Here is a 26,697-nt window from a genome sequence, read left to right on the forward strand (position 1 = left end):
TTTATAAACTTACATATACTATAAATAATAATATAAACATACATATACATATAAACATATATCGATATGTAAATACTACAACAAGAACATGAGGGAAGAGAAAAATAAATACTATAATCTACTTCTAAGATCTCAATTTCTTTCTGTAATTTTTTGTCTTATCATCAGTTCTAAACTATGTAAATTAGTCGATTTATGGAATCGTTTTTTTTTGTAGGTAAGTACGTATTTGAACCCTTGAGTCTCTCTCCCTCTCTCTCTCATCTGAGCCTTATCCTGGTTTCTTCCGCCGCCACAGAATGCCGGCGCCCAGTGTCCGTTTCCTACTTTTTGTCCTATTATTATTGTATAGATCAGGATTGATGCCGCCATTTTCACAAACATACGCCTCTGTCAAAATTCAAATTACTGTCTGATAAATTTTTATATCCCATAATTGTTTATACAAATCCTAATTATAAATGCGAAAGTAATTTGTTTATTAGTTACTTCTTCACGCTCAATCTACTCAAACAATAATCTTGAAATTTTGCATAGGTACATATAATTTGAAGTATCTATGGAGAAGGACATAGGTCATTTAGTTTATTAATTTCGTTTTCATCCCGAAAAAATAACTGTTCTCGTAGGAAAATTACTCGTTCGAAGCCGCGGGCAAAAACCAGTGTGCTATATGTACATATATTCGAGGGCCTTACGATACAAAAGTTCCAATGCCACTCGTGATACTATATTCTACAAGTTGTTTCCTCGTTTTGATGTCATGTAAATCATAATTACTATTGTATGCACGAAAGATGTGTGATATTATATAATAGTGATGTCTGTGTATGTTCTATAAGTACACATGAGTAAATACAATGTATACATTGTGTAAATGTTTTTCTATACTATATGTTTTTCTATATTTTATATATTATAAAGAGGTAAGCGTTTGTGAGTTTGTATGTTTGAGGCTGGTAATCTCCGAAAATACCGAACCGATTTCAAAAATTCTTTCACCATTAGAAATATACATTATCCAAGATTACTATATAGGCTATATTTGATCTCATAATTCCCACGGGAACGAAGTCCCGGGCAACATCTAGTCTTACATATTTTTGTCAACTTTGTAATAAATAATATTCGATATTTTTAATGGCCATTATGGACTATTTATAAGAACTAGACTTGTAAGTAACTTTAATACTAATATTAAAAATCTAGTCTCGCTTTCACGGCTTAATGATTTTTGGAATAGATATAGGTAGATATGACTCGAATTCAAAGTTTGAATTGGAGTCATAACTCAGCTACAGCCCGGGTTACAGGTAACGCGGGGAGCTGCGAGCATCAACTACTTAGTTATACATAAGTTTCTTCATAATATGCCCAAAAGGTCGATTAAAGAAATGGGCAGGATACTATTCCTGCCCAATTGCTTGTTGGTAATAATACAATAACTTGAGTGTCCGATTAGATTTTCCTGTTCTTCGACGCTAAATGCAAATTACCGTAGACACGGGACGGATGTTTTCAAAATGACATGCAAACCAACACCGGTTAACCCAAATCTTTTGACTTCCGTAGGTGGAGCCCGCATGTGGTTTCAACACAACGATTTCACTATCGAAATTATCGGTTTCACTATCGTTTGTCGTCGACTCGTCATTCTATTGTAAATTGCAGTACTGTAAACCCATAATAATACATGACAAGGTCGCGGCGTTAAAGTGGGGGGCAAGCGGTGCATTGTGGATTGATCAGTTTCAGTAGTCGCGGTACCGCGTGTTGTGGGCCCTACGAGCTCCTTAGCCATTCTGAAGTCCTGGTACCGTGATCGTCTATTGTTAAGACTGAGTCACGTTCACTGAATTTTTCGTTTGCACAAACTTTAACCGTGTGACGCAAATAATAAAGTATTCATTTGTTTATTTCAAATGTGTATTTGATCAGCTGTATGTGATGTGGAGGATCGGGCCACATCGAATCGTACAAGTGTTTCTACCCTGGACAGTCTTCAGTGGTAACAGTGGCTTGTAGTTTTACTGTCTTGTTATCTAACATCGCGTGTTCGAACGTAACGTGCACAGGACCCGTAGATTACATCGATGGAAATACCGGGCTGATAGACTCGCGACTTTAAATTTATTTTACAATGTGTGCAAGTTGTCGTTTTGTGTTTAAAATCGTTCCGGTGGTGTTTTCCTTGTTTGTGTTTGTTCATGGTAAGACTGCTTCTGTATCTAGTTAATAATTGTAGTATTAGGTATATCATACCCGTACATAACGCGATGTGTATTTATGATTACCTCGTCGTCCGTCTCACGTGAAGATCTCTATTTGCGTACAGTATTAACATTATAGCTTCTATACTGGTCTGGTAGCGAAAAAAAAATAGAATGTGCCTGCTACATTTCCTTCCGCGCCCTAAAACTAAAATTGGAGATTCCTCTTTTAGTCGATGGTCTAGCCCCTGTCGCTTCAGAATATCATTTTAATCCCGCTATCCAGGTAAAAAGTTTGGATTCGAATTCCGCGAATATTGTCTCTGTCTGCCCCGAAAGGGACAAAGATGTGATACTGTATCTGTTCAACATTTGTTATCTCACATGGAGTCAATAAATGTTTGGAATGTGAGTCTTTGTAATTTCAATTTTTCATCAGCACCTACCGTTATATACCTACGTACTCTCAATACAATATTTGTATGATAAGTAATTTTTCAATGGGATTTCAAGATAAATCAGATTCTGCTGAATAAACACTTCATCATATCTATATATACATAAAAGAACAAGCGTTTTTTACTAATCAACGCCCAGCGCAAACCATACAAGCTATAAACGCGAAATTTGGGCAGTAGCTTTAGGTTATTACGTAGTGCTCAGATAAGAAAGGAATTTTCAAAATTGGACCCCCTAAAGGGGTAAAAATTGAGAGTAAAGTTTGTATGAAAAGTAACGAAAATCTTTATTGATCTACTTGAAAATTGGCATAAATGCTATGTAACAAAAATAGGATAAGGATCGTCAACTGAAGATATGAGTAGACAGCTCAGCGGTAAATACCATTGAATTCACCTTGATGGTTCGAATCGTGAACTTTTATTTTGAATTAAATCTGATTATCTATTATAGGGTGATTTCTGAGAAAGTTTTATTATGGTTTTACCCGAACGAAGCTGGGACGGGCTGCTAGTCAAGTAAAATTTCAGTCTTTTTCAAATTCAAATTCAAATTTCAAAGGACAAATCACACAGATTGAGCTAGCCCCAAAGTAAGTTCGAACTTGTATATATTTTATAACAAATACATAGATAAACATCCAAGATAAACATCCATATATAGATAAACATCCAAGACCCGGGCCAATAAGAAAAATATCATTTTCCATCATGACCTGTTAAGTTAAGGAAGAATATTCGTATATTCTTCCTTAACTTGCCCCTATGTAACACTCATAGGGTTGGATTTTGGAAAAGTGCATAAAGATATTTTGTAAAGTATGGTAAAGTGCTCTGAAGTATGGTAAAGTGCTCTGTGCCTCTGAACCGAGAGGTCCCGGGTTCGATTCCCGTCGGGTCATGATGGAAAATGATATTTATCTTATTGGCCCGGGTCTTTTATGTTTATCTATATATGGATGTTTATCTATGTATTTGTTATAAAATATACACAAGTCTCGAACTTACTTTGGGGCTAGCACAATCTGTGTGATTTGTCCTAATATATTTATTTTTAGGGCGGAACCACACTCCGCAAGGCCCAGGTTAATACCCTTATTTGTTACTTTTATCCTCGTCATCCTGCCGTCAGGGATTATATGCGTGCCAAAGGTTTGATAACTAGGGATGCCGAAGATTGTGCGAAGTGGAGGTGTATAAGTAAGAATGCGGTTTCTGGGTTCCGACACTTAATGGCGGCGTAGGAAACCGGGAAAACAAGTCTCATTTTCCATGAGAAATTAAGTCCGTGGCACAGCTACTTCTTGATAAAGTTATAGGTGTAGGCGTCAAATTGGGAAGGTCCATTGTTGGGATGATAGATTTCAATGGGAAGGTAACAATAGACTTTAGAAAATACAATAATAAAAAGAAATAAACTGATTACTATTTTAAAACTAGCTTTTGCCCGCGGCTTCGCCCGCGTGAATTTCATAGCAAAATCTCAGTAATTTTTGTAATTAATTCGATGTATTAAAGATGCGATTCAAATTCGCATTTTTTCTCATCTTTAGTTCTTTAGTTCAATTTTCAGTTTCCCACTGCGTGTCTCGTCGCGCAAACTTGTCCAATCCCGCTTCCTGCTATGTAATGTAGATATCCCGTACCGTTTCCTACATATTGTGCCATCATGTTTTTGCAATGTGTCCCGTCCTGTTTCCCACTACGTGTCTCCTTCCCATTTCCCGCTCCTACTCACACTCCCGCTTTCTGCAACGCATGCCGTCCCATTTTCCATGACGTTTTCCGTCCCGGTTTTTTATTAACCACAAACGTAAATTAAACATTTTTTTTATTTACTATTACTGTTATTTACTACAAAAAGTAAGTGTGCCAATCTGTCAGTCAGTCAGTGAGTCAGTCACTCAGTAACGGAAGAGTTTTATACTGATATATTGATACATACTGCGCCCATTATATGTATAACAGACTGTAATCGATAAAAACAATTTGTTTATATTCTTTTTATGCCTTTCTACAAAATTTTTAAGTAAATCGGCTCCGTGGATTGTTATTTTAATTTTCCTACAGGACTCATTTTCCCGGATGAAATGTCTATAATATTAACATATTATACCCAGGATTCTGAGGCATTTTTTATTCATAATTAGTTTTTCAATTATCCTACGGGAACCTGACCATTTACTGGGATGAAATGTATCTAAGATGTTAACCCGGTATATAAGGTACCTACATACCAAATTTCAAGCAAATCGGTCCAGTAGATTTCGAGTGATGTGCGTTCAGACAGACAGACAGACAGACAAAAAATTCCAAAACTATATTTTCGTCATCTATATCAGTAACTAAGTATATTCCATGAAGAATTGAAAAAAAAATCCAATGTACAAATTTGGCCTTTCTTCAATTTTATTATATGTATTGATGATTGATTGACAACAATGTCAAAAAATGATATGGCTAACAATTTGTTTTGTTATAGATCTCATCATAATGGTTTAAATTAATAATATAATACTTCGCTTAAGTATAGTAAAATGTGAGGAATAAAATTGTAATCTGACTGGAATGCCTTGACATTTACATTTAAAAGACAATTAAAAAAATAAACATTCTCGCATTGATATTCTTAACACACACAACATTCGATTATACGAGAAATTGTAAGAAATTTCATTTCAGACATTACATTAGTGCTGGCACAATTAGCTTGTGTTGACATAACAAGTGAATTGAATTTTGAGCAGTACAATTTTAAATAAAATTTTATGTCAATATTATACACAGGTACCTATAAGAACATATAATGTTCAATCTGTTATATTATAATACTTTTTAACCTTAATACAACAACATAACATTGTCAAATTTTTTTTTTCTTTTCTTCTTTGTGGATAGTCAAATTTGGCTGAAGTTCTATCTATGGCCCAAATGAAGTTTGAATATTTCCACACTATTCCATACAAGCAATATCTTTGTGACAAGTACCATCTCGTCACGTCAAAATAAATAATAATAAAACAACACAAATCACAATAAATATACTGTGTGTGTTGCACGAATGAGGATAAATTCATGAATTGCGTCATAATTTAAAGATTTCGCGATATACATTTTTTGTGGCATATGAACGCAAAATTATCAAATTTAGTTTCAATAATATACTTTTCATTCCTTCTCGTTAAAAAGTTTGTTATAAATGAACTAACAGTAAAGGTAAATTTATACTTAGGTGAGGTGGCGTGATGTAATTTGTCAAACAGTTTTGCTTATATATGATTATCAAAGGCTGATGTTCTATCTAGGGCCCAAGCGAAATTTGAATATCTCCACACTATTCCATACAAGCGATACCTTTCACGTTATGTAAGTATATAAGCACAGATTATAATAATACTTCCAGTAAATAGTATGAATTTAGTGCAATAAACGTTTGAATTTAAAAAGTGCCTATTGTAACATAGCGTTATATTTATTAGTAGTAGTATAACTGCCAGAGAAATACACTATATAATTAAAGATTTCAGATCCATACGTGTATTATGACGTAGATCGATATAAAAAAAAGAATTTGTCCTAGTGTTCCTAATTAAAAAATATTAAATATATTGGAAATGATTTGTATTAGAATGTACTGGCGGTTTAAAATTAAATATTATAAATACACAATAGGCTGTGCCTTTTACTATGCGGTGGCCAGCATGCATTACAGTGCGGTTTTTTTTAATTTTCAGATCAGTCCATATATAGGATGTGATACAATACAATACTCTTTATCACACCAAAAGCGAAATTTACAAAAAAAAAAAGAATTGATGAAGTGATGTCACTACAATTAAGAGAAATGCTTACAATTAAAATGCATTTTGTATATAGTGTATCAATAAATATGACTAGTCTGAATATTGTCAATATAAATTATGTAATTACATCACAAACACATTGAAATCATAGGGCTCAATATCTTTAAACTGCACGAACTTTAGTTACGTTTGTCATGTCATTTACACTAATTTAGTGGACAATTCGTTAATTAATTTAGTGTCTAAAAACCGTTTAGCAGTAAATAAAAAACAATAATTATTGTTGATCTTTAAATAAATAAAATAATTAATATAACAAAATTTAATTGAATTTTAAATAAAACGGTAAAAACTGTTTAACTATACAACAAACAATCGTTTTTCTCACTCTCACTGTTGCCACAATAACGACATGAACATTTAAACACGATCCGATACGAACTCTAGTGATATCTCTAATGAACTGTAAAGATGGTTAAAACGTAAAAACCATTCCATTATTTGTCTACATCAGTCTCATATTTGATTTGTAATCTACCTAAATTTATTACTACAATTAAATATGTCACAATTTTTTGCATTTTAACTTAAATTCTTTTAGATACCTAATTAAAATACTAATGGCAAATTAGTTAGAATTATTGATAAAAAATTATAAAACATTACGATAATTATTTTGACTAATTAAAATTAATCTTGTGATAGTTATCTTGGTTCAGTGATTCCTTTCAAAACTTTTTTATGTTATATAACACTTGCTATTTCTATTTGGTCGTTCTAGTTGGTTTAATTTTTTTTAAATTATGTGTTAAAGCGTTAGATTATTAATAAAAAAATACTTGGTCGAAACACAAAATTAAAAAAATGCCCAATATCAATTCATCGATATATAGACTAAACGAGGCACCGTTTTTCACGTTTAATAGAGAGCATATTCCGTGGAGTCCTCGTCTGGGACGCATATGATTGCGCTGCCGAGATGGGACGCCGTGTAGCCCGCGGGACATCGCTTGCCGCCCACGAACACCGAGCAGTACATGGCGGTCATTAAACAGTACAGGATCACTGTCAGGAAAAGCCACTGCATTTTCTGAAAAGTGAGACAGTGATAAATAAATGAATTATTTATTTTTATAAAAATATTTATTTATTAATTGAGGAAATCAATCCATTTTATTTGCCTTACAGATATTGCTTTGAAAGAACTTCAATTTGTACATTAAAATATTATTTTAAGCGTTATTATAACCATTGTTTAACCGTCAAATAGTCATATCCGAATCCCAAAACAAACCTAATTTACAAATTGAAGTTCTTACAAAACAATATTCGCAAAGCAAAAAAGATTGTTTATTTTGAGATCTGAATAACAGTTCTATAGATTTAGATGAAATTAATTTAAACTTAAATGTAATTTTTACTGGGTATTTGTACTTAAATATGGCAAAGGGAAATGATATGGAAAGGGAAAGCAATTTGATCTTATGCATGACTTTTATGTATTTATTTGATTTTCAAACACAAGTATTTACTAATATACCTGTGCTAAAAATAATTTTAACATTTTTGTCATAGTTCTTTTGCATGGTCTGGTTCGGGTTCATGGTCTGGCTGATCTTATTTTCTTCGCAGAGGCACTTATGATCGCAATCTGTTGCTTTTGAAAAGTCAAATTATTTGGGACGAATCGTAATAAATTATTTGTTAACGTCACATTTGGCCATGAAATGATAAATTAGGTTATGTGAATTATCTGTTGACTCTACATATCAATCAGTTACTTTGTTATCAGATATTATATGTTAATCTAGAATGTTTTAAACTCTGATGCAATTTAAAAATAATAATTTCTCTCATCTTCTTCATTACCTATATAAGATCTTGCTTTCGATGAAGAGTGATTGTGTGAAATTCAAATTCAAATCATTTATTCAGAAATTAGGCCTTAACAGGCACTATTTCTCGTAAATTTTTATATTTATAGTTATTTCCCACAAGCTACAAATTGGCATTTCGGAACGACCACTGCTAAGAAGAAATGCCGAAAGAAATAGATTTGAACAGTGTTGGTCCCTATCATGCCAGAAATTGATGGGGTGTCCACAGTTTTCTTTGGTTTCTCAAAATCTAGATAAACTTGGGTTAAAATAGTTGGTAAATTTAGTTCTGCTTGACGTAATTAGGTTAGGTTAGGTAAGAATTCCCCTGATTCCCCTGGGTAAACAAAAAAAAGGTAAGAACATGATAATTAAGTTTAAGTAACTTGAGATATAAAAAAACATTTCGGCGAATCGTGCTTTCGATGAAGATGATACTGTGAACTGTGGACACTCCGTTATTAATTACATCTTTATTCTATATGACATCCTTTTACGCAAGTAAGCTAATGCATCGAGACAGGCAAACAATTAAAACATGTGCCATAGTTAGCAATATATTATTTTATTGCTTTGCTGGACAGTGGGCTTAAATCGACTTATCTCTACGAGTAATACGGTAGACGCCAAGAGCAGAAAATTAAAAATATATAAGTATGTATGCTCTATATAAAATAGATATATTTAAGATTATTGTTATAATTATAAATACTGTAACAATGCTGCTGGATTATACCAACATGTCAAGTTAGTTGGAAAGTCCGTTTAAAAAAAATAAGAAAAATAAAATCAATCATCGCAAAAAACCAAAATTCTAAAACAATTTTTATTAAGAATTAGCATAAACGCAATATCTCAGGTAGCTGAGATTATTGCTAAGATATTACTCAATCGTGACGTCACGTGAGAGTATCATTTAATATGGAACGCGTTTGGACGAGTCCAAAAATGTGTGATGTAATTTTTGTCATATCTTTGAAAAAAATATCATTATCACAGTAATTTTTGCACTGGTGTATCTAATAATACAAGGGTCATCGAATAATAATCAAAATAAAATTTTGTCATCTACTTTATTTACTGAGCACGGTTCAAGGTTGAGTTCTAATTAATAAAAATAAATATAAAATTGACTTACCGTTTTAATGTCCAAAATTTAATTGCCTTTAATTTCACAATAACTTGAAAATATTTCACTTTATTGCCGGAAATAACTTCCAATTCCAAATATATTTCGACGCTTCACGATAAAAAAATTATCACTTGCACTGTCTTTTTGCACAGGCACGCGTCCAACCAAGTCGGCGATTTCGAATGAATGACTTTTAATATTTTTCGCAGCCGACACCACCTCTATGTTCAAGCCTCACTGTCACACTAGGGCTGTGATAATTTCATAACCATTTTATATATAGTCTTCTGATTGAATAACTAGCGTGTCTAACGTATAGCACAATTTATTGTCGACGTCTCGGTCTCGTACGTAGGAGAAGAGCAACATAGTATTGCTGCGTCAATCCCAAATATATTTTTTCCGTTTTCTAGCATTGACCAGTACATGAGTCTTAATTCTCCAGCGGAGTATTTTATTTGGCTTGACTTTTCCCCGAGAACTACATAATTTTAGGCAGGAATATCCTCTAAATGCTTCTTTTTTCTTGAAAAGTTTTTTTTAATGGCCAGGATTAATTTTTCAGCTTATGTTTTATTTATTTTTAGATATTTATATTTTAAATTATATTGCCGTAGTTATAGTTAGTTGCTAGATATAATTGCCCATACAACGACAATATGCAATATTGCCGTTATTGTTGCTGGCTGTATCCACCTTCGTGAAACGTTGACACGTTAGGTAATATGAAATTTTTAAATCATCATAATTCTTATATTAATTCGTCCACAGATAAGTTCATTCATTATGTATGTATCTTGTTTTATATGATGCCGGGATGTCTGTAAATGTTTATTTATTTACTCACAATCAATTCAATGATATCTTATCAAATTTCCAAATAAATAATATTATCCATCTGTCAATGATGTCATACTTCTATTCGATATTATTATGATAAGTGCGAAACTGTAGTACCTATGTGCAAGCGCTAATGTCTATACCGCGCTGGCTATGACCTCTTGAAGGCCGACATTGCGACAATGCTCGCTCATGCGATATCCCTGTGATTAGTTACCATCAGACGACACGTGTTCGTTTATCGGCTTATTCCATAAAAGGAACTACTGCTTCGATTCGAAATATATTATACCACGGGTCCGAAGCTGCAGGTCACAGATAGTTTATAATATAATACGTACAAATTGTCAAGATTATTAAGAATCGTGTTTGAAATATAGTAACGTATGTACAAATAAATGTACGCACATCGGTAAAGGTTATAGGCAACAAGGTTGACCTAAAATCAGGTTTTATGTGGTCGTGACCACGTCGTGACTGACAATAACTGGGAGCGTCCGAGGAAAATAGGAAAAACGATGTTTTATTCAAATGTTGATATTTTTATGGTGCGTGTATTACTCAAATGAAAATGTAGAGACCGGTGATGATCACAGTTGTATAATTATTGCGGTAGGAGTTGTACCTGTAATGATGCCGAGATCGTGCGGGAAAGCAACCGGGAAAACGAGATTAGAAACAAATAAAAGGCAATAAATGAAAGATATTTTTATTATTCCGTTAGTCGTAAATTCCGTAGGCTGTTATGGACAACCCTGTGAGAAATAAATGTTTGCTTAACGCCAACCTGAGTAAACTCGACGATGCAGCTTGATAAATTGATATTATGACGTAATTCATATGTTCACGACGTAGATTTCATTCACCTTCGCTGCGATCTACCAAAAAAATATGTTTAGGATTTGTTTGATAAAATATAACTCTATCAAACAACGAAAACTAATTATATGCTTTGCCACAAAATAGTACATAATGTTTCAAGTTTTCTACATCATTACATATTAGTGTAAAAGTAGAGCGACGCGTCTGCTTCTAAGCATTCTTCTTATATACCACGCAACGGATTTTGATGCAGTTCATTGTTGTTTAGATAATTTATTAACGAAGATTTATGCATACAAAACAGCGCTAATATAGCAAACGCGACATTACCTACGGAACATAATGGGGATGGGACAAAGGATGAACCTAGTATAGTTTTTATTCTCTTTTTGTTTGAAGTTGTCTAGCCATTAATCAATGTGGGGTTATTTTTTAAATTATATAGGTATTAGAAAAGGTGATGCACCTAATACTTATACGTAAACGAAGCTTTACATGAGTCACATCGAAAATGACACACTTCTAGTTTAGGAGAATAGGCATCTGTGAGGTCAGTAGTCCGAATTGTGTATAAGATGAATTTATTTACTAACACACAAAATTTCGGGATTCCATAAAATGTGGCAATCATACACAAAAGTTTTTAATCAGATTGATGGAATTAAATTGTAAAAAAATTGATTTTAATGAAATTTAAAAGATATGTAGGCGATCTGTGAATAAAATGTTTATCGATCGATTACGATTTTGTTGCCCCACGAACATAAAAATTAGTTTTTGAAATATTCATAATTTTGTAAAAATTTATTGTGTTCGCCAGGTCAAAGATTCCAGCGAACAACTAGTTATATTGGTATAGATATTACTCATATCACCGTTTATTTTTTTTACAGCAGATTCAGGGCAATGTATCGGGGGGCAATCCCTGAGTTTCGTACGGTGGTCGGGGGTGAACGCAGTAGATGCGGCTCCAGTGTTTGTATACACAGCCAGCGGGGAAGAGGAGTCGCTTGTCGGCGCCTGTCTTGCCAGGTAATGTCATAAAAAAAATATTCCCTGGAGATAATAAAAACAATCAAATCTTAAATTGTTTTTATTAAATGCTCAATCAGATACATAGCCGTGCTGTACTGTGATAATACCCAAATAGATAATTTTTTTTTTTTATTCGTTTCATCTTTCATATTTTAAAGTTATTTTTGTTGTATTTTCCTCCCAGTCATTAATAATTCTCATCCATACCGCATACCATGTCGCGAAACATGTTTCGCGGATTTATCTTGCAAATTCTTTTCTGGTGGTAGTACCATCTTATTTGGTATCACTGAAAATCAGCGACATGGCTCCTCGTCATGGCACAAGCTGAGAGGTACCCTACAGTAGAGGTATGCTACAAAAGTAGCATATTGAATGTACCTTTATAATATCAAATTTTGTTAATTTTCTGTGATGTATATTAGTATGCTATGTATAAATTTATTTCTATTTCAATAGGATCGCGTCAGATTGAATAGGTTAAAAAGGACCTTGTCAAAATTCTTTCTTCTACAATGTCATTTAACTTGACACTTGATGACCTCCATGGCATAGTGGTCACACCGCTATCTAGAGGTCCTGGGTTTGATATCAAGCAAATATTGGTACCTATCTGTGATCAAAAATATTTGGTTGCGGTTCTGGGTGTGTTGTGTCCGTTTCTGTGTTTGTGTCCATCAAAGACCAAGATTATTTATTTGCAAAAACAAGAGTTTACATTTTTTACAATGTGGAGTTAAAAGAAAAACTTTATTCTACATGTTTCACCGTCCACGGGTATGCAAATTTAAATGGAGAGCATGCTATCATCCCACAAAACAAAATCGAATAAATAAAAATAACTAAATTAACTCAATTTTTATCTGAGTCTATCATTAAAAATATCGTTCAAATTATAATAACATTTATCAAACCTGAGGTGCTTTTTAAATAAATTTAATCGCTGCTTTTTAAATAATTTATTTAATCGGACTCGTAATACAAGCTCAGTGCTTAGTGTGGGCCGTTGAGTATTATCCATTTATTTTTATAGCCTTGTTCCAAAGTAGGTATCTCAAATAAACATAGTTTAGATTTTTATGTCTCATCCTTTTTATTAATGTTGCGTGTCTATTATTGCGTATTAGATACGAGGAATTATAAGTTTAAAATGCAGGTGTCGTGAATTAGAGGACTGCGACGCTGTACTGGTGTCTCAGGGTCACGGAAACTGCCACGGCATAACGGACCGCCACGGCCTGGAGCAGAGACAGGACGGCGACGTCGCGTACTTCAAGAAGGCTTGCTTGGACAGTGAGTGTAACCTCTATGATACAGGTGCCAATATAGTATAGCCTGTTTTGTATTACTATGCAAATTATTTAAAATATCTTATGCGATTGTAAGTATTGGCCCTGCTGAATAAATATAGTAATATATATTTCTGGCTTTTTCACGGTAGGTATACATATATAGTCATCTCATTTATGTTATCACAATAGTAAATGATTTCATCTATATAAACATGTTACGCTTGGAGTTCCGGTGAGTTCCCCCGATAGTTATAACGATCATATCTATCTATATATCACATATATAAAACTCTTGCGTTACTGAGTGACAGACAACGCACAGCCGAAACTGCCGATGGTGACCTTTTGAAAAACGTCTAAAAATGAGACAAGCTAACGTAAAACAGAAATTGTGAAAATGAATTTTGCATTGTCCAGTAAGCAGCGGTTGCAGTCGACAGTGGTGGGCGGTGGAAAGCACGCCTGGATATAGCCTGCACTCGGACAGCTCTCAACGTGTGTTGTCAAACACTACACTCGCACATTGCTACCGCGCCGTGCTACGCCAGGACAACAACGTTATCTATCGGTAATTTATACTGATGATTGCACCTGACTGCGTACAGCCAGCAGTGCACACCAACCTCTCAATTTCTCGGAGAACCAGATACTACAGGGATTTCCACATGGAACGATACTATATATACTGATATATCGTTCCATACTCCTTACCTTAATTTCTTGTAAGTTCTCCGGTCATGTTTCCACGCTTACATTTTGCAAGCATACAAATTCCGGCGATGCGTCGATTTTAGAACAAAACAAATCACAGCAAAATCATCGGTTATTAGATTCAATGATCAATACAAATCTTCCCGTTGATGTTTGAAATCTGTTTAACTATTGTAAAACCCTATTAGCTAGCTTATTTCGTTGATAAGGTCTGTAATTATATCGAGACAGTTTATATGGAGTTTATTCTTTACTAACTTCGCCCCGGGGCTTCACTCCCGTGGGAATTTCGGGATAAAAGTTACTCTATGTGTTATTCCAGGTTATATTCTACTTTATATTCTTCCCGTGTATCAATTTTCATAACAATCTGTCCAGTAGATTTTACGTGAAAGAGTAATAAACAAACATACATACATACACACATCCTTAAAAACTTTCGCATTTATAATATTAGTAGGATATCAAGACAGTTTTTTTTTATTGTAAAAACGAATATATCAGTTTTGTAATTATGTTTGAAAGAGACGCTGGTTTTCTGTTTATAACAAGTCCTTTCATTCCCTGACAAGCATCGTAGTATGGTTGATAGCAAAGGCTATAAATGCTCCTAATATTTCCCTTATGAAGGAAATCGGAAACTTACTACTAACCATATTTTTAGCTCAGCGCAGTGGGTGGGCCCGGATGGCCTCTTAGACCCCTCAGCGGTGACGGCCCCAGGAGTCCCAGGCACCTGCGTCCTGAATGGGGAAGACAAGTTCTCTGAACCCGAGTCTTACAGAGTCTCCAACTTCTACACTGTCTACATCGAGAATCAGTGCAGGCATGACTGTGAGTGTTAATTGCTTTCATGACGTTCTCTATCTATTCAAAACTTCATCAGAATTAGTAAGTAAGTAGTTTAACCGTGAAATGTGAGACTTCCGCATTCATAAATTCTTATTTGTGTCAACATTGTGACGACCTCGGTGGCGTAGTGGTAAAGTGCTTGCCTCTGAACCGAGGGGTCTTGGGTTTGATCCCCGGTCGGGTCATGATGGATAATGATATTTTTCTGATTGATCCGGTTCTTGGATGTTTATCTATATTTGTTATAAAATATAGTATCGTTGACTTAGTATCCCATAACACATGTATCGAACTTACTTTGGGGCTAGCTCAGTCTATGTGATTTGTCCGAATATATTTATTTATTTAATAAAACATTGAGTATTGAGATGTATGTATTTTACAGTAATACTTTATCCTTAACATGAATATGTATGTAGTCTTCAGAAACAAACATTTTGCGCTGATAATTTTTTATTATGATCCACGGTCCTTTGTAGTACTTCGTAGCATTTCGTAGCACCCTCGTAGAGGCACTACAAATGGAAAGTAGCGCTCTTAAAAATCAGATTTTTATAACATTAAAATGAGTTTTTTAGTCCTATGAACAGCAGGGTTGTCACACGTGCGTTGCCGATTCTGAACTAATGTTTTTACACCCATTCTGAAGAACTGTTGTGTTATTTTTTTTCGTAACTTTGTTTCAGACCCAAAGAAAATAGACAGATGTTCTTACGAAGAATATTATAATCAGACATTGAAACATGTCGATTTTACCTTGAAAAACTATAGCAAAGATGAGGTAAGTGAAACAAGGTAAACATCTTGGAATTTTTCTTTTGCTTATTGTATTTGGTACGATTTCTGAGAAATGAATAAATAAGTAATTTTTATTCTCATTTATGGTTTGTTGGTGTTCAAATGATCTTTGTGAATTGTGTTTTTGATTGGCATACAGCATTAATATCTATTTACATATAATAAAACTGTAAATGGTCTATGTTTGTACATATAAGATATTATAGAAAAATAATTGCGGGGCGTCTTCAAAACATTTTTTTTAGAATTTATGTCTGTCTGTTAGTTCTCGCATCATGCAAAAACTACTGGATAGAATTTGATGATCAAAATCGGCTCAGTGGTTTAAGCGTGACAGACAGTCTGTCATATTTATAACATTAGTATGAATACTGGGGTATTGTCTTATCTGTGGTATGGACATGGATTTGTACGTTTAACATAGCCTATACAAAATTGTTATGCATAAGTGTGTGTGTTTTGAGACATTTCATTCTTGGCTGTGAAGCCACTAAGCCCAGGCTACGCTTAAAAGATAAAGCCTTTAAATTATTGATTTTGCGACAAACGGCCTTCCCAAAGAGTGTTGACATCAGACAATCCTGTCTGACGTCAACGGTCACTTCATTATGCCGTTGTTGCTAAGCCTTCTTATCCCTTAGTCACCTCACACGGCATCCACGGGAATGTGGAGTGGGCAAACACAAGTTGAAAGCTTTAAAGATGATCTATCCATAAAATAGAATTTTATAAGTACTATATTGTAAATGTGAAAGTGTGTTTGCCTTTCTTTCACATCAAATCGAATCCGTCCGTGTCATCCGGTAGTTTTTGAGTTTACCGCGTTCATACAGACAGAATTGCGCAACTTCTTTTCGTAATATGTAAGTATGTTTAAGTTTTACAATCCTAACATATTTTAGTGCAAAACTGCATGCGAGGTAGAACGTCGCTTCGTGTGTCGAGGTTTCTCATGGACGGAGCGGCCGTCACGCGACGCCGGCAGCTCCCGGGGTCTCTGCGACTTGCACAGCGAGGACCTGGTGACCACAGGTTCGTGGCTGCTGCGCCGCAATGCTGCAGCAGTGTACTACCGCCGCGTCATCTGCCTCAACAGTCAGTATAAGTAACATTCATATATATTTATCTCCATATCACTAGTGGCAGCTTAAATTGGAAATACCTTTTCAACCTCAACTTCGGATTTTGAGGCTGTGAAACCGCGAAGGTCAGCGTAAAATAATTTGTGATTTTGTAATCAGCTGTCTGCCTGACCATTCTTGGAAATGCTGTCGTTGCCTATTAGCTGCTAAGACCAGTTTATTGGGAACAAAATGTACCTACATAATGTTGGCCACAACATAGGTACTTAAGAATTTATGTAAACCAGTTCCAAGATTAAAGGAAATTCCACAGAAATTCTCTATTGCATATTACACTAGTTATTATAAGTTACTCAGGTTTTCCCTATGGTTATCGTATTATTAGAAAATCTATAGATCTACGAAAGGAAAATGGCACGTGGCACGCACAATTAGTTTTAGCTGAAGAGTTATGTATGACTCACTGCGCACAAGTCATCAATTGGTAGGCAAATAAAATAGTAAATAAAAAACAGGCGAACATAACAGTCAAGAGTTAATTTCCTGTTGTACATATATTGAACGATACGCAATTAGGTAATTCGATAAAAATAAATGGAATTTGATAAAGCATCGTCATTAACCGTGGCGCGTGCCTAAAATGATGTAATAGGTGATTAAGTATGAACATATGTTTTTAATTTGCAAAAATTGTTTGAAATGATAAGTATAAGTTTTAGATAGATGAAAAGTTTTTGTATTATCATTAATTAACTTCTGAACATCAACCCAATCCGCATGCTGTTGGGTTAAAACTTAAAACTGAAATACAGTGTACCGCCTCAAAGACTCCCCATGCTTTTTTGCTACATACAGGATTACTTTGACTCCCTGAATCTTAGACTTTTGTTCTTGGATCATCATCATGATTGACAGCCTTCTTTATCGCACTGCTAGGAATAGACTCCTATTAGATCACTTGGTCGCAATTTTGTTTTAATCGTTCTGTTATATTTTTACCGTTTCGGTATCGACAAAATAATTGATTAGATTAACATTCCTTGGATCAAAATTAAACCGTACGCAAACGTTATCGTTATCGAAACAACAAGTTTCAAACGTACTTGTAAACGGAAAAGGTAAAAAAATAGTTTCATTTGCTATGCAGATGCTATTAGAAGCGATAGGGGGCTGTTCACTTTCTCATATCGTCGCACGTGACGAAGTATCCACCTGCGCGTTTTTCCAGTCACGGTGGAGTGCGAGGGCGGCGACATGACGGTGACGTATCGTCCGCACGGCCCGTTCCGCGGCCGCGTGTACGTGCCGGGCCGCGGCGAGCAATGCAGCGCGCGCGCAGCCGGCCATCTTGTACGACTGACCTTGCCACTGTACGGGGACTGTGACGTACATTTCGCGTACGCTATAACCAATACCCCTGCTGGCGTGACTAACAGGTGAGTCAGAGGAAAGCATACTAATACGGATCCTGTGTTATGTATTTTTAAGGTCATTTGTGTAGGTTAATGTACCTCACTTAGTGCAAGAAAGAAATTAGGTAGTAAATAAATATCGCACCTTAAAGTTAGTTATAAGTACCTATTGGTTTTGCTATCGTTTAGATTAGGTACCTCATGTAAAAATGAGGTAATGAAGATAACACAAGTTTATTTTCGGAGTTGCTTTACTAAATGTTTGTTTGTGCTAATTCCGTTAATATCATGAATGCGAATGTTTGGACGTGAATGTCTAAATACTGAACGGTTTTTGATGAAATTTGGTACACAATTAACCAAAGGATTGACATATAGGGCTTTTTTCATTTCCACGGGAGCGGGTCTCTGAAGCGCAACTAGTCCATATTTATATTTGAAATGCGAATGTCTGTCTATTACGCTTTCAGGACTTAACCGCTGGGCCGATTTTGATGAAATTTGGGACTTATATCGTAAATGATCTGAGATCAAATATAGGCTATCCCGGGCGAAACTGCGGGCAACAACTAGTGTATTATGATACGTGATGTTCCAAGGACGATGGCGTACGTGATGGTGATGATCCAGAACAATCCCATCATCCAAACTGCCGGGGACCGCTGGGTGCGCGCGGGCTGCTCCCCCGCCCCCCGCGCCGCGCCGCACTCCGTCGACGCCACCCTCGCCGTCAGGGACATGGGGTGAGTTCAACCTAGTTATTTTCTTATATCTGTCGTTTCGTACAACATATTACGTGTGTACAACATATTACGCGTTTTGCTTTTTTGTTCACCTTCATCTTATGTATATCATATCTCTATCTCATTTGGTTACGTCCACTCGCGTTGCGCCAGGTGGCGTGTGGACTAAGGGACACACAGCCTAGGCATCTGATAGGCAACAATAGCATTCCCAAGGCGGGTTGACGGGTCGGTTGTAAAATCACAGCCGAATCTTCAAAATTTCAAGGTTTTTCTACGCTGACCCCGGGCTTCGCGGCTTCACAACCCCGAACGCAACCGGTAACATGCAGAGATAAGAGAGATTTGGTTACGCCAGCTCGTCGTCTTTAGTTATTTTATTTGGTTTACTATGTATTTAGAATTTTCAATAGGCAGCATATCTTAACCACTACATCGACACTGATTCCTTCATAAACAACTTACATATTTTTTTAATAATACAGATACATTATCCCCAAATGGTTTCAGTATATTATATTTAACAAGCGTGCAATAAATGAGGCGGGAGTATCACGCGACGCGAAGCGCGTTATCAATACAATTTATGTAATACACGGCACGCGTATGCCATAATCTTTTTCAACACATTTGAACTCCACAACAGTGTCGTAAAGCGCATAAAAATGTGTAAAATTTCCGAGCAAGTGCGTTGAAATGAATAATATGATCTTACAGCAAAATGCGCTGCCAAAGGTCATTAAGATGTCCTTCCAGATTCGATACATTCAAATTTGATGTCCTGTTCAGTCTGACTCACATATTAAAAACTCGCGGTTGTTCTCAGAAGTGCTAAGGTAATGTCTATAAGATGCGATCCGTGCGGGGCATTCAACCTGTTCCGTTATGAAATGCACCTTTTAGGGCTGCGCCAACACAAAACCCAGATTTATTCAAAATTTTGTTACATTGAAATACAGAAAGGATGGACAAATAGCTATTTAGAATTATGCAATTTATTGATCTTTTTGGTCATGGTCATATATCATTGGAAAGTAGGTACCCCGTGCTTCACCTAAGTGGAGATCCCACCTGAAGAACGGTTCTGGAATCAAAAAATCTTGAATCAACTTTAACCAAACAAATTTTCTCTCTTTATACAAATAACACAATTTCTCCTTTTTTCGCTGTAGGTATAAGTACAATTTATTCAATACCATTACCTATGTACTTACTGAGAGCATTGTAAAAAGAGGTGTACTGTAAAACAAGATACTGGATCTTAATTTAAAACTGGAAAATACTAGCAGCCCGTCCCGGCTTCGCTCGTGTAAAAATATAATAAATTATACACCTAAACCTTCCTCTGGAATTACACTATCTATTGGTGAAAATCCATGCATCCGTTTTTGAGATTAACGCGAACAGCCAGTCAGACGCGGCAGTGGACTTTGTTTTATAATATGTATCTAAATGAGTCATGTAAAAGGTACCTATTTCTTATTGGCTTTGATCGGTTTGTGGTTAGGTAGACCGATTCACTCGAGTTTTCTCAAGATATGACGCATCACGTTTGGTCCTGAGTAAGTGGTGTGTAATATTATATCACACACAACACGAGTGATAACAAAACAATCATACAAATTGTGAGCTTCCTGCCTCTGATTTTATTTATGAGTCAAACGGCTTAGCGACAAGTTTGTACACGTGTACCTATGGTCTTTTAATCTTTCTGCTTGGAAATGTTCATTGACCGCAGTGCAATGGGTTTATCATTTGTATAGCAAACGACAGATAGTGCGTAAGCACAACTCAACACGTGAGTGTACTGTCTGAAGCATGGTATAATACTTACGCATTGTCCAATTAAACTGGAGGTAAAATATTTCTACCTTTTGCCTGTACCTTTCTGTACCATAGAGGCTGCTACCAACGTTAATTAATGCAACGGTTAATACGGTTAATTAACGGTAAATCCTACAAATTGATCTGTAATTTAATATTCAATACTTGTCTCTCTCTCATCTTTGCGTGTCGTCACATTCGGGGCTGTGACGCCGCCAAGCCTAGTTTCATCATAGAAATTTCTTAAGCCTTAAAACTTGGGAGATTCGCCTGTGATTATACAACCGGCATGACGTAAACCCTCCTTGGGGATGCAGTTGTTGCTTGCTAGGACTATGTGTCCTTCAGTCACCTCGCATGATGTCCACGAGGTTGGTCCTATTCTAGGGTGAAACAACACGCCACACGACTTCATCATACATACTCATATCGTATAGTAGGTACTCGTAGGCAGCTAAGTTACAACCTACAGATTTTTGTGAAGGATATATACATATATGAAATATATTTATGCATTTAAGTAGAAATTGAAAGTTTTGATGCCAATTCTTAATATGGGTGGCCAGGCAAAAACTACCTGATTCATTGTTATGGTTGTTAAAGCAATCAATTCAAAACTATATGCAAATTAGTTTTCTGAATCACAAACGATTGTGACTAATTTAAGATAGAAAATCCCCGTAAGTCGTTGAAATTTATTTTAGAGTTAGAGCCATTGTGTCGTCTATTATTATACATTATGTGGAGGTAAATATAAAGACAGACTGCAAGAAAATAGGTATCTATTTAATATACATACTAAGTGGTAATATGCCTGGCTTAGATCGTTTATACGAAGTTCTAAAAAGGGCGCTCGTAAGGGGATTTTCGTATGTGTCCCCCTACTGGGCAAAGATCTCCCAGTTTGTTTTCCATAGGTTACGTTTGGGGCCATTTATTGCCAACCAAACTGAAACATTTTTAGGTCATCCCGCCATCTTGTTCGCGGAATCGTTTCATTTCAGGTTTGGCACCGAGAAAAGATCATAATCCTGTATTTCAGAAAGCCGTCGCTAGCCAGCGATTCCTTGCCGCCATCTCCGGCCGCGGCCAGCGCCGTGTACAGCCCCAACTCGGCGCCGCTCAGCATGTACGTGGTGCGCGCGGACGACACCGAAACTGGTGCTGGCTCCGCAGCCGTGTCGCTTGGAGAGCCACTGGAGCTTAGGATAGAGACCACAGGTACTCAACGCGCACCACGGGAGTTGAGATCCTGGCAGATCTTTGGTTAGCCTGCACGCGCAATAGCAAAATAGCCTGTAAATTTTTACTATGCACTGGCATAGCATAGACACTAAAGTAAACCCCTTTGGCATGATAAGATCAACAGAGTAGTCAGCGTCTGTCCCAGAATGTGGTTGTCATGGAGGAAGCAAAAAATTGATCTAGTGAACATTATAATTAGAAAGTGTTGAGGGCAAGATGGATGCTTGGTGTTAACTCTCTTAGGGGATTAAGTTGAATCTTATTTTCTCTTTGTGGAATAAAGGCATGATCCAGGCTTATAATATCTTCACTTTCAATAACATCTACTATCATCTGGCTGAAATACACTACTTAACTATAGGATTAGAACTGGTAGCTAACAAGACGATCATTGTAGATATTGTGTATCTATAGACAGCACGGAGATCGAGGCGTACCACTTGGTGGCGTCGTCGCGGCTCGGAGACAGCTCCGTGCTGCTGCTGGACAGCAGGGGCTGCTCCACGGGGCAGGTCAGTAATCTTGTTAAGACAGTCACTTATTGGCTGGCTACAGGTCTCCCAATCTTATAAGTTGTACAATGATGTACCAGCTCCGTATAAATAAACTTGTTGTAAATCTATTTGAAGACAATCATATATTTTGACTACTTAGTTATTTTATTTATAATTTTTATTATATCTTCTGTTGGCAATGCATCACATTGAAGAAGATTCAGAAAGATAGGAAAATAGTACGAAAAATATGTTATTTTTTGCCTTCATTTCGCGGGTGCACGATGTGTGTACATTCAAAACTTATGAAACAAAATTTTTAACGCTTTTTTCGATGTGTTACAATTAAGTAGTTATTAAATACTTTATAGGCAAGCGTTTTTTTACCTTCTACAGTTCTTACATTTTTTTAAAACATATTTGCCCTTCCTTGTTAGGTGGACTTCCCCCCGTTCAGCCGGACGTGGCTGGCGGGCACGCAGCGGCTGGTGTCGCGGTTCAAGGCGTTCCGGTTCCCGAGTTCGCATGTCGTGCGGTTCGCGCTCATGGTGCGCTTCTGCGAGGACAAGTGTGCGCCCGTAAGTCTACATTTTACCCTCTTATTCATAAAAAATATAAAGTAATGTCCTCATGAAAACTCTGGGCCCACGACCCGTGATTTAATTCTAGAGACAATTGATATATATTTTTTTTTTCACAAGTTTACTGTCATTTTAGGAGTGAAGAATAATGGAAGAAGAAGCTGAGTTCTGGCATAAATTTGCTCAGATTTGCTCTTTACCCAAGCAAGTAAAGTGTTAGCGTCTTTTTATGACCAACTACTTAACATCTCTACTATTCGGGCACCGTGGGGTTTTCTTACTGTATCTTAAAGACGGAAGTGCTATTTACGGATGGCAATAGAAACTGAACGAAAAGTGAAAAACAGTTCAGCGTTTTGTCTCAATTCTTGTAGGTAAACTGCGGCTCTCCACAAAACAGGATAGCCCGTGAAACCAACATGACATACGACGCTGTCCCCGCCGCCGACGTGGTGCAAGAGAGCGGGTGGGAGGGGCGCCACAAGGGGGGCGTGGTCGCGCAGGGGGGCACCACGGCGTGCGGGGTGCCTGCCGACGGCCGCGTGCCGCTGGAAGTGGAGATGGTGGTGGGCGCCAGGGACATACTGTCGGCGGACACGCTCGTCAGGGCCGACCATAGGGACGCTAGCCGTGAGTTCTTTTTTGTCTCTTTCTCGAGCTCATAATCATTCGCGGCGGTCTTCATGACGCGGCTTAGGAAGAAACCGGGAAAACGCTCAGGTAAGAGATACACTCTCTAACCTGAGCGTTTTCCCGGTTCCCAGTGCGTAAATATACATGTCTGAATCGAATTCTGTGGCTAAAGAGAAATCAAGTACATTTTAAGGAGAAACTAGCTACAAGATAATCTGACACAAGAATACTACTCGATTTGCTCATTTAATGTCATGTCTAAAGGTATAATGTCTAAGGATCAGGAGTATATTAAGAAATACCCAAGCGCATATCACTTTTCGCTTAGGTACATGTGAGTTGTTAACTCTGTAGTTGTCGAGTAGTTGTGACGCACAACTGTGCGCCGACGTTGGGACACCTTGTCGATTTGATCATGGAAATATTAGCCATATTGTTTTCCATTAATTGATTTCGGGGTTTTTCCGACATATACGATAACTATTTTTCCTGCGGATTCGCCCGCGTACTAAGTTATTCTACGAAAGCGGAACACAAACTTTCACTCCCCATTATAGTCAATTGGGGGTTGATTATTAAAAAACAATCCTTGTATGAACGGGAGCTATAACTATATGCATACCAAATTTCATCAAAATCGGTCTAGCGGTTTAGCCGTGACTTTCGCATTTATAATATTACTATGGATTTCTTTGTTGCATGAGTAGCGGAAGACGGTGTGACTGTGGAGCCAGCGTTGGTGTGTGTTCACGAGCTGCTGCTGGTGGCGCTGGCACTGGCCTGGCTCGCGGTGCAACTGTTGCTGCTGCTGGGCTGCTGCGTGCTCGTCAAGAGGTATGAACTCTCATCTTAGCATTTCTCTGTTTCTTCCTCAGCCGTTGAGCGTCGAAGTCCAGGGAACGGTCGTCGGCATCCATAGTTGTGAGACCATTGTCACGCATATCATAGACATCAAACCAGCACTTCTTGCGCGTGTTACACCTCTGGTGTTGCATAAGCTGCGGTGACCACTTACCATCAGGAGGGCCGCATGCTTGTTCGCTTGCTCATTAGTCTAAAGGAAGGGCTATTTGACTGATATTTTTATATCTATTTGAAGCATAAAACATTTGAGAAATATTTGTTAAATCATTTAGTTTGTTAAAGTCACTGTTTCCAAAGATAAGACAATAAAATTCATCCTGATAAGTTGGTATGGTATCCACTTATGCGCTTCAATGTTTGAAGATTAGTTTTAGTTTAGCAAATAGGATTATATCATGCTCATACCGTGTGACGTTACAATTGCAAATCCAACATGATCATACCTTAATCATTTTAAATGAACTAAGTACCTACCTAGCTAGTTAATAGGTACTTAAATAGGTACATAAATTAGGATTATTCCGATTAATCCATAAATTGTTATTACCAAGTGTATTAGGACTAAAATTAGTATAATAAAAATGTAAAATTTTATTGGATTCCCTTAAAGTCATCTCACATGACTTTTCCGACTACTTACCGCCATCTAGACTTTGAACGTCGGTTAACTCGTAGACTTTTAAAATCTATGAAATGTCTCTCCAATTAATAAATAAGTTAAAGTATACTTTAATCTAAAATATATTAGTCACTTTCGCACTTTACAATATTTGACATACCTAGACAGAAAGAGACAAGACAAACTTTAGCTTAAAGTACACTTTTTGTTTTAATAAGAGGGTTGAAAGACCGAGAAGGATGGCGTTCATTTATAGAGCAGTTATTATCTTATTCCCAGCAGTGGGAAAAGAAGGCTGTCATTTATGATGAGGTGCATAATTTATTTTTTCCTTCTAGCCAGTATTAATGCCCTACTAATAATTTTAATAATATATTTTTGTAACTATTTACTTAGGTTAGTTACTTCAAAATATTTTTTATGCAGGTACAGAAATCTAGCAGAGATGAGCATGCAGAAGGATTACCATTCGTTCGACAATGTGGGGTTCGACACTGTCTCCACGCACAGAAGAGTTCATTGGCCGGACCAGAACATCGACATATTGCATACAACTTAGTCAATTATATATTCTTAATGGTATGTGCGAAAGTTCGGATACGCGGTTTGTGCAAATAGAAAATACAGACTAATATTCTAAATGTGAAAATCGGTAGGATCTCTGACTTTCTTTTCGTCGCGCCTTTACGGCTAATTCGAGCTAAATCTGAAATAGATATAGACCTACTTAGTTAATGACTATGAGTCTAAAATAGGGTAGGTTGGGTACCGTGCAAAAATTCAGGAAAATTCCTCCGTTGAGAATCTTTTACATATGGAGAAATGCAGATTTTGTCACTTCCCTCTAAAATTCTAAAGGCACACTACTATTAGTGTTCCTTTTAAACAATTCGTCATCATGGACACCAGAATGAACCAGCGGTTGTGTACTGCGAGCGTCCTGCATAATCAAATCAAATGCAATACTAAGTACTTTTTCATCATTAATCTAAAGTAAGTTACGATTTATCGTCTACATTGCATGTTTGTACGTAATAAAGGAAAGTACTTGGGTACCATTTAAATTAAATTAGTAACAAAATTAATCCTTTCATAGATCACTAAATCAGTGATAAAAGAACTTTGTAATGACGTCTACAGACGTAATGTCCCGCCAAGAGATATGTTATCAGTTTTAATATTGTCAAGTAAAGAAACAAGGTGTATGGTATTTTGTTTTGCAGGTATCGTAAGCATTAATAAATTGTTAATAGGGAAGTATTTTCATAACGTGCTATGTACTTTGATATTAAACCAAATCCGTCCGTATGTGCTTAGGGTGCACTGTAAAATAATTAGGTTCTTGATAAAAAAAGGTTATTTTTACATAC

The 26,697-nt window shown here is 36.4% G+C and overlaps 1 protein-coding gene across 1 annotated transcript; it reads left to right on the top strand.

Moving 5' to 3' along the window:
• Window positions 1–1,738: 1,738 nt before the first annotated feature.
• Window positions 1,739–26,692, top strand: LOC128676499 (uncharacterized protein). The gene is made up of 15 exons (XM_053756634.1): window positions 1,739–2,210; window positions 12,036–12,174; window positions 13,334–13,470; window positions 13,887–14,037; window positions 14,845–15,014; window positions 15,719–15,813; window positions 16,733–16,925; window positions 18,141–18,348; window positions 18,924–19,067; window positions 21,934–22,112; window positions 22,551–22,648; window positions 23,068–23,208; window positions 23,586–23,841; window positions 24,552–24,678; window positions 25,754–26,692. Exons 1-15 carry the CDS (start codon window positions 2,141–2,143, stop codon window positions 25,884–25,886), a joined length of 2,241 nt encoding a protein of 746 aa, XP_053612609.1. The 5' UTR covers window positions 1,739–2,140; the 3' UTR covers window positions 25,887–26,692.
• Window positions 26,693–26,697: the final 5 nt, after the last annotated feature.

Source organism: Plodia interpunctella, chromosome 16 (assembly GCF_027563975.2).
Source record: "Plodia interpunctella isolate USDA-ARS_2022_Savannah chromosome 16, ilPloInte3.2, whole genome shotgun sequence".
In the NCBI taxonomy this organism is placed as follows: domain Eukaryota; kingdom Metazoa; phylum Arthropoda; class Insecta; order Lepidoptera; family Pyralidae; genus Plodia; species Plodia interpunctella.